The sequence below is a fragment of the Balaenoptera ricei genome, chromosome 16 (assembly GCF_028023285.1).
Source record: "Balaenoptera ricei isolate mBalRic1 chromosome 16, mBalRic1.hap2, whole genome shotgun sequence".
In the NCBI taxonomy this organism is placed as follows: Eukaryota; Metazoa; Chordata; class Mammalia; order Artiodactyla; family Balaenopteridae; genus Balaenoptera; species Balaenoptera ricei.
In genome coordinates this window covers 42,565,650-42,577,761 of record NC_082654.1, presented here as the reverse complement: position 1 = coordinate 42,577,761, position 12,112 = coordinate 42,565,650, and the positions used below count along the sequence as shown (strand labels likewise).

General features: G+C 36.6%; 1 protein-coding gene across 4 annotated transcripts in view; it reads left to right on the top strand.

Moving 5' to 3' along the window:
- Positions 1 to 12,112, top strand: part of PCDH15 (protocadherin related 15) — a 748,372-nt gene that overhangs the window by 394,497 nt on the left and 341,763 nt on the right. The window contains exons 1-2 of one of the 4 annotated variants that reach the window (XM_059899157.1): positions 5,570 to 5,887; positions 6,700 to 6,804. Coding sequence is in view for 1 of the 4 variants with exons in the window: in XM_059899155.1 (XP_059755138.1) it covers positions 6,696 to 6,804 (109 nt within the window). In the remaining 3 variants the exon portion in view is untranslated. Of the gene's footprint in view, positions 1 to 5,569; positions 5,888 to 6,695; positions 6,805 to 12,112 lie in introns of those variants that run through there. The other 3 variants (XM_059899156.1, XM_059899158.1, XM_059899155.1) reach the window with 3 other exon arrangements.

The window sequence follows — 12,112 nt, the reverse complement described above, 5'->3', positions numbered from 1 at the left end:
TTATTTTTTTTGTTAAAGGGAGATTATAATAGATTTTAAATACCAAGTGTATATATATATATAATTTTTAACATCTTTATTGGAGTATAATTGCTTTACAATGGTGTGTTAGTTTCTGCTTTATAACAAAGTGAATCAGTTATACATATACATATGTTCCCATATCTCTTCCCTCTTGCGTCTCCCTTCCTCCCACCCTTCCTATCGCACCCCTCGAGGTGGTCACAAAGCACCGAGCTGATTTCCCTGTGCTATGCGGCTGCTTCCCACTAGCTATCTATTTTACGTTTGGTAGTGTATATATGTCCATGCCACTCTCTCACTTTGTCACAGCTTACCCTTCCCCCTCCCCATATGCTCAAGTCCATTCTCTAGTAGGTCTGTGTCTTTATTCCCATCTTGCCCCTAGGTTCTTCATGACCTTTTTTTTTCTTTTTCTTAGATTCCATATATATGTGTTAGCATATGGTATTTCTTTATCTCTTTCTGAACTTACTTCACTCTGTATGACAGGCTCTAGGTCCATCCACCTCACTACAAATAACTCAATTTCATTTCTTTTTATGGCTGAGTAATATTCCATTGTATATATGTGCCACATCTTTATCCATTCATCTGTTGATGGACACTTAGGTTGCTTCCATGTCCTGGCCACTGCAAATAGAGCTGCAATGAACATTTTGGTACATGACTCTTTTTGAATTCTGATTTTCTCAGGGTATATGCCCAGTAGTGGGATTGCTGGGTCGTATGGTAGTTCTATTTTTAGTTTTTTAGGAACCTCCATACTGTTCTCCATAGTGGCTGTATCAATTTATATCCCCACCAACAGTGCAAGAGTGTTCCCTTTTCTCACCACCCTCTCCAGCATTTATTGTTTCTAGATTTTTTTAATGATGGCCATTCTGACCAGTGTGAGATGATACCTCATTGTAGTTTTGATTTGCATTTCTCTAATGATTAATGATGTTGAGCATTCTTTCATGTGTTTGTTGTCAATCTGTGTATCTTCTTTGGAGACATGTCTATTTAGGTCTTCTGCCCATTTTCGGATTGGGTTCTTTGTTTTTTTGATATTGAGCTGCATGAGCTGCTTGTAAATTTTGGAGATTAATCCTTTGTCAGTTGCTTCATTTGCAAATATTTTCTCCCATTCTGAGGGTTGTCTTTTGGTCTTGTTTATGGTTTCCTTTGCTGTGCAAAAGCTTTTAAGTTTCATTAGGTCCCATTCGTTTATTTTTGTTTTTATGTCCATTTTTCTAGGAGGTGGGTCAAAAAGGATCTTGCTGTGATTTATGTCATAGAGTGTTCTGCCTATGTTTTCCTCTAAGAGTTTGATAGTGTCTGGCCTTACATTTAGGTCTTTAATCCACTTTCAGTTTTTTTTTGTGTACGGTGTTAGGGAGTGTTCTAATTTCATACTTTTACATGTACCTGTCCAGTTTTCCCAGCACCACTTATTGAAGAGGCTGTCTTTTCTCCCCTGTATATTCCTGCCTCCTTATCAAAGATAAGGTGACCATATGTGTGTGGGTTTATCTCTGGGCTTTCTATCCTGTTCCATTGATCTATATTTCTGTTTTTGTGCCAGTACCATACCGTCTTGATTACTGTAGCTTTGTAGTATAGTCTGAAGTCAGGGAGCCTGATTCCTCCAGCTCCATTTTTCTTTCTCAAGATTGCTTTGGCTATTCAGGGTCTTTTGTGTTTCCATATAAATTGTGAAATTTTTTGTTCTAGTTCTGTGAAAAATGCCAGTGGTAGTTTGATAGGGATTGCATTAAATCTGTAGATTGCTTTGGGTAGTAGATTCATTTTCACAATGTTGATTCTTCCAATCCAAGAGCATGGTATATCTCTCCATCTATTTGATCATCTTTAATTTCTTTCATCAGTGTCTTATAATTTTCTGCATACAGGTCTTTTGTCTCCTTAGGTAGGTTTATTCCTAGATATTTTATTCTTTTTGTTGCAATGGTAAATGAGAGTGTTTTCTTAATTTCACTTTCAGATTTTTCATCATTAGTGTATAGGAATGCCAGAGATTTCTGTGTATTAATTTTGTATCCTGCTACTTTACCAAATTCATTGATTAGCTCTAGTAGTTTTCTGGTAGTATCTTTAGGATTCTCTATGTATAGTAACATGTTATCTGCAAACAGTGACAGCTTTACTTCTTCTTTTCCAATTTGGATTCCTTTTATTTCTTTTTCTTCTTTGATTGCTGTGGCTAAAACTTCCAAAACTATCTTGAATAATAGTGGTGAGATTGGGCAACCTTGTCTTGTTCCTGATCTTAGTGGAAATGGTTTCAGTTTCTCACCATTGAGGATGATGTTGGCTGTGGGTTTGTCATATATGGCCTTTATTATGTTGAGGAAAGTTCCCTCTATGCCTACTTTCTGGAGGGTTTTTATCATAAATGGGTGTTGAATTTTGTCAAAAGCTTTCTCTGCATCGATTGAGATGATCGTATGGTTTTTATCCTTCAGTTTGTTAATATGGTGTATCACTTTGATTGATTTGCATATATTGAAGAATCCTTGCATTCCTGGAATAAACCCCACTTGATCATGGTGTATGATCCTTGTAATGTGGTGTTGGATTCTGTTTGCTAGTATTTTGTTGAGGATTTTTGTATCTATGTTCATCAGTGATATTGGCCTGTAGTTTTCTTTCTTTGTGACATCTTTGCCTGGTTTTGGTATCAGGGTGATGGTGGCATCGTAGAATGAGTTTGGGAGTGTTCCTCCCTCTACTATATTGTGGAAGAGTTTGAGAAGGATAGGTGTTAGCTCTTCTGTAAATGTTTGATAGAATTCGCCTGTGAAGCCATGTGGTCCTGGGCTTTTGTTTGTTGTAAGATTTTTAATCACAGTTTCAATTTCATTGCTTGTGATTGGTCTGATGTTGTAAGATGTTGTAAAGCTGGTTTGTTGGTGCTGAATTCTCTCAGCTTTTTCTTGTCTGTAAAGGTTTTAATTTCTCCATCAAATCTGAATGAGATCCTTGCTGGGTAGAGTAATCTTGGTTGTAGGTTTTTCTCCTTCATCACTTTAAATATGTCCTGCCACTCCCTTCTGGCTTGCAGAGTTCCTGTTGAAAGATCAGCTGTTAACCTTATGGGAATTCCCTTGTGTGTTATTTGTTGTTTTTCCCTTGCTGCTTTTAATATGTTTTCTTTGTATTTAATTTTTGATAGTTCGATTAATATGTGTCTTGGAGTGATTCTCCTTGGATTTATCCTGTATGGGACTCTCTGTGCTTCCTGGACTTGATTAACTATTTCCTTTCCCATATTAGGGAAGTTTTCAACTATAATCTCTTCAAATATTTTCTCAGTGTCTTTCTTTTTCTCTTCTTCTTCTGCGACCCCTATAATTTGAATGTTGGTGCGTTTAATGTTGTCCCAGAGGTCTCTGAGACGGTCCTCAGTTCTTTTCATTCTTTTTTCTTTATTCTGCTCTGCAGTAGTTATTTACACTATTTTATCTTCCAGGTCACTTATCCGTTCTTCTGCCTCAGTTATTCTGCTATTGATCCCTTCTAGATAATTTTTAATTTCATTTATTGTGTTGTTCATCATTGTTTGTTTGCTCTTTAGTTCTTCTAGATCCTTGTTAAACGTTTCTTGTATTTTCTCTATTCTATTTCCAAGATTTTGGATTATCTTTACTGTCATTATTCTGAATTCTTTTTCAGGTAGACTACCTATTTCCTCTTCATTTGTTAGGTCTGGTGTGTTTTGACCCTGCTCCTTCATCTGCTGTGTGTTTTTCTGTCCTCTCATTTTGCTTATCTTACTGTGTTTGGGGTCTCCTTTTCGCAGGCTGCAGGTTCGTAGTTCCTGTTGTTTTTGGTGTCTGTCCCCAGTGGCTAAGGTTGGTTCAGTGGGTTGTGTAGGCTTCCTGGTGGAGGGCACTAGTGCCTGTGTTCTGGTGGATGAGGCTGGATCTTGTCTTTCTCGTGGACAGGTCCACGTCTGGTGGTGTGTTTTGGGGTGTCTGTGGCCTTATTATGATTTTAGGCAGCCTCTCTGCTAATGGATGGGGCTCTGTTCCTGTCTTGCTAGTTGTTTGGCATAGGGTGTCCAGCCCTGTAGCTTGCTGGTCGTTGAGTGAAGCTGGGTCTTGGCGTTGAGATGGAGATCTCTGGGAGATTTCGCCGTTTGATATTACGTGGAGCTGGGAGGTCTCTTGTGGACCTGTGTCCTGAAGTTGGCTCTCCCACCTCAGAGGCACAGCACTGACTCCTGGCTGGAGCACCAAGAGCCTTTCATCCACACGGCTCAGAATAAAAGGGAGAAAAAATAGAAAGAAAGAAAGAAAGAAAGAGAGAGAGAGAGAGAGAGAAAGAAAGGGGATAAAATAAAATAAAATAAAATAATTAAAATAAAAAATAATTATTAAGAAAAAAAATTTTTAAGTAAAAAAAAAAACGGACAGACAGAACCCTAGGACAAATGCTGAAAGCAAAGCTATACAGACAAAATCACACACAGAAGCATACACATACACACTCACAAAAAGAGAAAAAGGGGAAAAAATAATATATCTTTTGCTCCCAAAGTCCACCTCCTCAATTTGGGATGATTCGTTGTCTCTTCAGGTATTCCACAGATGCAGGGTACATCAAGTTGACGGTGGAGATTTCATCCACTGCTCCTGAGGCTGCTGGGGGAGATTTCCCTTTCTCTTCTTTGTTTGCACAGCTCCCAGGATTCAGCTTTGGATCTGGCCCCGCCTCTGCGTGTAGGTTGCCTGAGGGCATCTGTGCTTCGCCTAGACAGGACGGGGTTAAAGGAGCAGCTGATTCGGGGGCTCTGGCCAGGGGGAGGGAGGGGTTTGTATTCGGGGCGAGACTGCGGCAGCAGAGCCCAGCATGACATTGCACCAGCCTGAGGCATGCTGTGCGTTCTCCCGGGGAAGTTGTCCCTGGATCACGGGACCCTGGCAGTGGCGGGCTGCACAGGCTCCCAGGAGGGGAGGTGTGGATAGTGACCTGTGCTCGCACACAGGCTTCTTGGTGGTGGCGGCAGCAGCAGCCTTAGCGTCTCATGCCCGTCTCTGGCGTCCGCGCTGATAGCCGCGGCTTGCGCCCTTCTCTGGAGCTCCTTTAAGCAGCGCTCTTTTTTTTTTTTTTTTTTTATGATTGCTATTTTTTTTTTTTTTTTTTTTACTTAAATGTGACTGTATTTTTTTTTTTTTTTTCACACACACACTGTATTTTATTTTTACAAGAGATAAATCGACTGACACCAAGCATTGTACATGGATGACCACAACAAAAGCAACAATGATTGCAATTACCAAACATGAAACACACTCATACTATGTCATAGTATTGACATTCAGTCCAGTAATCCTCCACTGTAACAGCTCCTTTACTTTGCAGTGAAAATTGATTTGTATATTCTTTGCCTCTGAGTCCGTGTTAATCCCCTCTCCTCGCGCACCAGGAAACAATGAGGCAAGAAAAAGTCTCTTGCCTCTTCGGCAGCTGCAGACTTTTTCCCGGACTCCCTCCCGGCTAGCTGTGGTGTGCTAATCCCTTCAGGCTGTGTTTACGCCGCCAGCCCCAGTCCTCTCTCTGCGATCCGACCGAAGCCCGAGCCTCAGCTCCCAGCCCCGCCTGCCCCGGCGGGTGAGCAGACAAGCCTCTCGGGCTGGTGAGTGCTGGTTGGCACCGGTTCTCTGTGCGGGAATCTCTCCGCTTTGCCCTCCGCACCCCTGTTGCTGCGCTCTCCTCCGTGGCTCCGAAACTTCCCCCCTCCGCCACCCGCAGTCTCCGCCTGCGAAGGGGCTTCCTAGTGTGTGGAAACCTTTCCTCCTTCACAGCTCCTTCCCACTGGATAGAGGTTTTTTCTTTTTTCTTTTGCCCTACCCAGGTACGTGGGGAGTTTCTTGCCTTTTGGGAGGTCTGACGTCTTCTTCCAGCATTCAGTACGTGTTCTATAGGAGCAGTTCCACCTGTAGATGTATTTCTGATGTATCTGTGGGGAGGAAGGTGATCTCCGCATCTTACTCTTCCGCCATCTTGAAGCTGCTCCCCAAATGTATATTAAGTGGGTTTTTTAAAAGATATCGAAAAAGAGAAGTTTCTAAGTGTAAACAACACATAAAATATAATGAAAGTAATTTAATAATTGCTAAGTTCAATTATTTAGGTATTAAATTATAGTTTGCTAAAATTTCAAATCAGTTAATTATCAGTGCTAGAATATATATATAGTTGATGATGTTTTTACTATTTTAACATAACTGTTTTCTTTCCAAATGCTATAAAAGTATTCTATTAAAATACAGACCACAAATCCAAGCAATGTTGAGTCCAGTATTATATACAGAGAAGGGTAGATATTAGAATCAGTTAAAATTAAGAATTATAATAATTGAAGATAATATGCCAGATATACCAGTCATTCTGAGCTCAGTTTACCTTTCTAGGGTTGTCTCTGAATATATTTGTTTGTATTTTTTCCACGATAACAGGCAAGGCCACTCTTGGAGATTATTATAATGTCTGTCCTTCTTCAGATTCAAAATTAACTAGTCTATGGTGTTCAACCACAAATCTTGAAACCTGAGTCTAACTGCTGGCTCATGTGTTATCTAGCTGTCCAGACTACAGTATCTGCGTGTCAATTCTTTCTGAGGTAATGAAGCTGAACTAAACTCTCTGATTTTTTTTTCCAGGAAGAATTGAACCCCATCATTGTTACCCCAGTGATCCAAGCCATTGATCAGGACCGGAATATTCAGCCACGATCAGATAGGCCAGGCATCCTCTATTCCATCCTTGTTGGTTTGTATCTGCTAACATTTTGCACTCTCAGTTATAGCTCTAGAATCATGTAGGGAAAAAATATGTTTCAAATTAAAAAAAAACTTTAATAACAAAGATTTTCTTTTTAGAAATTATTTTTTAAAAATTTTATTGAAATTATTTTTTATGTATAAATAAATTTTAAAATAACCATTTAAAAATAACCATTTTTCTTCTTTAGTATTAGTCTCAGTGAAATTTGTAGAACAACAAGTAGAAACACTTTTATTGAGGAAGCAAAACAACTTCAAAAATAGGATTTAATCTACCTATTGGTAGTTTCCTCTGTATCACCTCATAAAGAATTCTCTAAGAAAAAATTGAAAATCAATTGAAAAACTTACAGTTTGCTCTACTAGTACTTTATCATTGGTTGGATACCATTACATAATTCTAAAAGTATGTGGCAATTAAATAAGAGCTATCAGAGCCAAAAAGAAAGAGAAAGATCATGTTACCCCAAGGAAACATTATACCCTTGGTTAATTTTTCCTTGAACAAGTTCACAGAAGCCATTTTAATCCATTCTTGTGCATATCTGCCAGTTCTACCAAAAGCAAAAATGAGAATCTGATCATGTCACTCTTCTTAAATTGCTTTTGCTAAAATATGGATGTTGCTGCTTTGCATGATTTATAGTCTCTAGAGAGACAGATATATGTAAAATAGACCATACATCTCTTAATGAAGAAGGTCACTTCTGAAGTATGCTTGAAAATAAATATTCAATGGAATTTAACTTTACCCTTAACCCCTTCCCACCCCATGTACACGTATATAACAACACAACCACCTAGAGACGTTAGACAGATTTCAAAATATGATGCTGTATCCTACTTAGAAATGCTGTCTGTAAAGAAAATTCAAGTAATTCTGTTTCAAGCCTTTGGTGTCTAGAACTACATACGTATTATAAGTCAGTTGTATAGATTAGACTATTAAACTTTTAAAAAGCGCTTATGAACATAAACAGAAGTCTCTTTTAAGTCTGTAGGGGGTTTGGTATACATAAAAGGAAATAGTCATTGTTTATTTTATTAACTGAGGGCTTGACAATATGTCAATTACTATGCTCGATGCTATAGATACAAAGATGAGGGATAAATGTTCTAGGTTAGGGAGGGGTAGAGTCTATGGATAGAAACATGCCAAAAAATAAATTAAAATACATGGTTTTAAGTACTACAAATAAAGTATGAGCCACATATCATGTGGTCTCATGGGAGGAAAATATTAAGGATTTCTAAGAAAATTGCTTAGACAGAGTTATTTTAGCAAAAAGAGAGGGGTTTTCAAGTATAAAATGGGATAAAAATTATTTAGATAGATGATGCAGCCTGTGCAAAGTCCAAAGCATTACATTTAAAGATAGTCTTGGGGAACCATGTTACTCAGAATGGGATAGTATCCACTGATATTCATGTTTCTTTCACTTTAAAAAATTTAATCTCTTTCAATAAATGAGTGCTTACTCTGTTGAGCAAGACAGATTCCTCACTTTGTAGCACTGGTTTTCGGGCCGCAGAAACAGGCAATAAACAATTAATGTGGTAAATAAACGTATTTATTATACAAAATAAATGGTAGTCAGTGCTATGAGAAAAATCGAGCTGATGTATGGGATTGGAGGTACAGAAGGGGTGTTGCAGTATTAAATAGGATTGATCAGGATATGTCTCATTAAAAAGGTGAGATTTGAGTAAAATCCTATAAAACTTGAAGGAGTTAACCATGTTGATATCTGGGAAAAGAGTTTCTAGGCAGAGATAAAAGCAGGAGTTTGCCTGATGAGTTTCAGAAACATCAATGAGGCCAGTAGCACTGGAGAGGAGTCAGTGAGGGGGAAGTAGAAGAAAGAGGGTATGAGAAATAAGGGGGGGCCAGAAAACATAGTCTTGTATACTATTGAGCTTTGTTGGCTTTTACTCTGAGTGAAATGTGGAACCAATGCAGGAATTAGAGTAGAAAAATGACGTAATGACATTAAGTTTCATCAACCTCCAACATTAGGATAATGGATAGTACTACATAATATATATAACCTCTATCATTAACTTTGCTTTCACAGCTAAGTTAAATAAATTGATATATTTTCATAGTATGTACATTTCTAAAAGATAGAGAGGACATTGTTAAGTGTTGAGAGCATAGCCTCTGGAATTGTACTATCCATGTTTAAATCCTGACTTCAACCCTTACTATTCATATAATGTTAGGCGAGTTACTTAATCTCTCTGTCTCAGATTGTTCCTCTTAAAAATAGACCTTTGATAAAAGGATTGCTCAAAATAGACTTTTCTATAAAAGTGTTTTGAGAATTTGATCTAATGCATGTAAATATTAGTGCCTGGAAAAAAGCACTCGATAAATGTTAGTTGATGTTGTTATTACCATTAGAAAGAAAAAGAATGTATGTTTCCTAAGTCGTGCAAAACTGTTGAGAATAGAAGCACAAACCCTTTCCCTCTGCCACTAGGCAGGGTTCCCATGGCTCTGATTTTACCTACTTTTCCAGAACTCTTAGTTTCCCTTATGTCCATCCAGATAATTCTGAATGTATGTGTTCTTCAGAGCTTGCTTTCCCAGTTGCTAGGTGGCAAGCTCTTCTACTTTCACACATTATTGATAGTCGGTTTACTAGACTTGAGGATGTGGATGCTGATGTCTGTAAGAAGGTTATCCAGGGACTATTGCCATCCCCTTCACTGGTCCTACCATCATTATCATCAATGGGGGAATTACTGCCACTTCTATTGATTACCCACAGTAGCCTGAGCCAATTCTATGTCATCTTAATAGAGAATATCAACAAAAAGATGGAAATTATAAAAAGGAAACAAGTTTTGGAGTTGAAAAGTATAACAACTGAAATTAAAAATTCACTAGCAGGGCTCAATGAAGATTCAAGCAGGAAGAAGAAAGAATCAGCAAACTTGAAGAGAGGTCAATTGAATTACCAAATCTGAGAAGATGAAAGAGAAAAAGAATGAAGAAAGGCAAAGAGAGCTTCAGAGACCTAAAAAATACCATTCTGTAGACCAATTTATGCATAACAGGAGTCCCAGAAGGAGAGAACAGAAAGGGGCAGAAAGAATATAGGAATAAGTAATGATCAAAAACTAAATTTGAGGAAAACAATCTATACCTCCAAGAAGCTAATTGAACTCCCCAAAAGGACAGACCTACAATAAATCCACGCTTAGACACATCCCAATCAAACTGTCAAATGACACAGACAAAAAATAATTCAAAAGTAACAAAAAAGAGGTGACTTTATAATAGAAATTGATTCTCAATAAAATTATAACCCGACTTCTCATCAGGAAACATGGATACTGGAATACGTTAGTATGACATGTTCAGAGAACTGAAAGAAAAGAAAATGTTCATTAATAGTTCTAAATACAGCAAATATATTCTTCAAAAATAAATGAGAAATTAAGATATTCCCAGATAATCTGAGAATTTATCAGTAGCACACCTTTGCTACAAGAAATACTGAAGGGTAGAGACCTAAGGCTGAAATGAAAGCACAGTAGAAAGTATCTCAGTTCTACATGAAGAAATAAAGAACACTGGTTAAAAATAACTACATAGTTAAGTATAAAAGACATTTTATATATATATATATATGTATATATATATATATATATATATATATATATATACATATATATATATACACATACACACACACACATGCTAGTAATTCTTCTTTCTCTTATTTGATTTAAAGAAAATATCATAAATCAATAATTATACATCTATATTGATGGACAAAGTAGAAACATGTAACTTGTGATAATAACAGCAAAGAGCAAAGGTAAAATAGAGTTATATAGGAGTAAAATTTTTATACACTATTGAAGTTAAGTTGCTATTAGTCCAAATTAGATTGCCATAAATTAAGACATCAATCTTAATTACCAGGATAGCCACTAGGAGAATAGTTTAACAATTTAATTGTTTACATAATTTGAAGATTTATAGTAAAACACAAAACAAAGGAATTTAAACAGTACACATGAAAAATAAGGCAGTAATGGAACAATAGAGGAACAAAAAGAACATAAGATATATAGAAGACAGATAGCAAAATGGCAGAGGTAAATACCATCTTTTTTAGTAATCACAATCAATGTAAATGGATTCAATGTTCCAGTTAAAAGACTCAGATTGGCACAATGCATAAAAAAGAGAAAAAGAAAAACATGATCTTACTACATGCTATCTCTAAGAAACACATTTTAGATTAAAGACATAACTAGTTGGAGCATAAAAGGATGTAAAAAGGTAGTTTATGCGAATAATAACTAAAAGTGAGCTGAAGTAGCACTACTAATGTTAGATATAATAGACTGTAAAATAAAATTTTTCACTTGAGACAAATATGGACATCTTATACTGATAAAAGGGTCAATCCATCAAGAAGGTATAACAATTATAAGCATATATGCATCTAACAATAGAGCCCAGAAGTGAAGCAAAACCTGACATACTTGAAGGGGGAAATAGACAATTCAAGCACAGTAGTTAAATACTTCAATACTATACTTTCAATAATGGATTAAAAACTAGGCAGAAGATCAGCAAGGCAAAAGAAGAATTGAACAACATTATAAACCAACAAGATCCTATAGACATCAATATAACGCTCAACCCAAAAACAATAGCATATACATTCTTCTCAAGAATATTCTCTAGTATAGACCATATGCTAGGTTGTAAAACAGGTCTCATTAAACTGAAAATGATTGAAATCATACAAACTATATCCTCTGACCACAAAGGAATGAAATTAGAGGTGAATAACAAAGGAAATTTTGCAGACTCACAAATTAAACAACAACTACTAAATAACAAATGGCTCAAATAAGAAATTACAAAGGAAATTAGAAAAATACTTTGAGATAAATAAAAATGAAAATACATTATACCAAAACTTATAGGATGCAGCTTAAGTGACAGTCAGAAGGAGGTGTATAGCTGTACATGCCAACATTGAAAAAGAAGAAAAATTCTTAATCAGCAATGTAATTGTTCACACTAAAACCCTGGAAAAGGAAACTAAAAGAAAGCATAGGGATAGAAATAATAAAGACCAGAGTGGAAATTAATCAAATGGAGAATAGAAAAATAATAGATAAAGTCAATGAAACTAAAAATTGATTATTTGAAAGAAGCAGTAAAACTGACAAACTTCTAGCTATATTGACTAGGAATAAAATAGAGAAGAAGCAATTTACTAACTCTAGAATGAGAGGAACTAAAAAGCTTCTGCACAGTG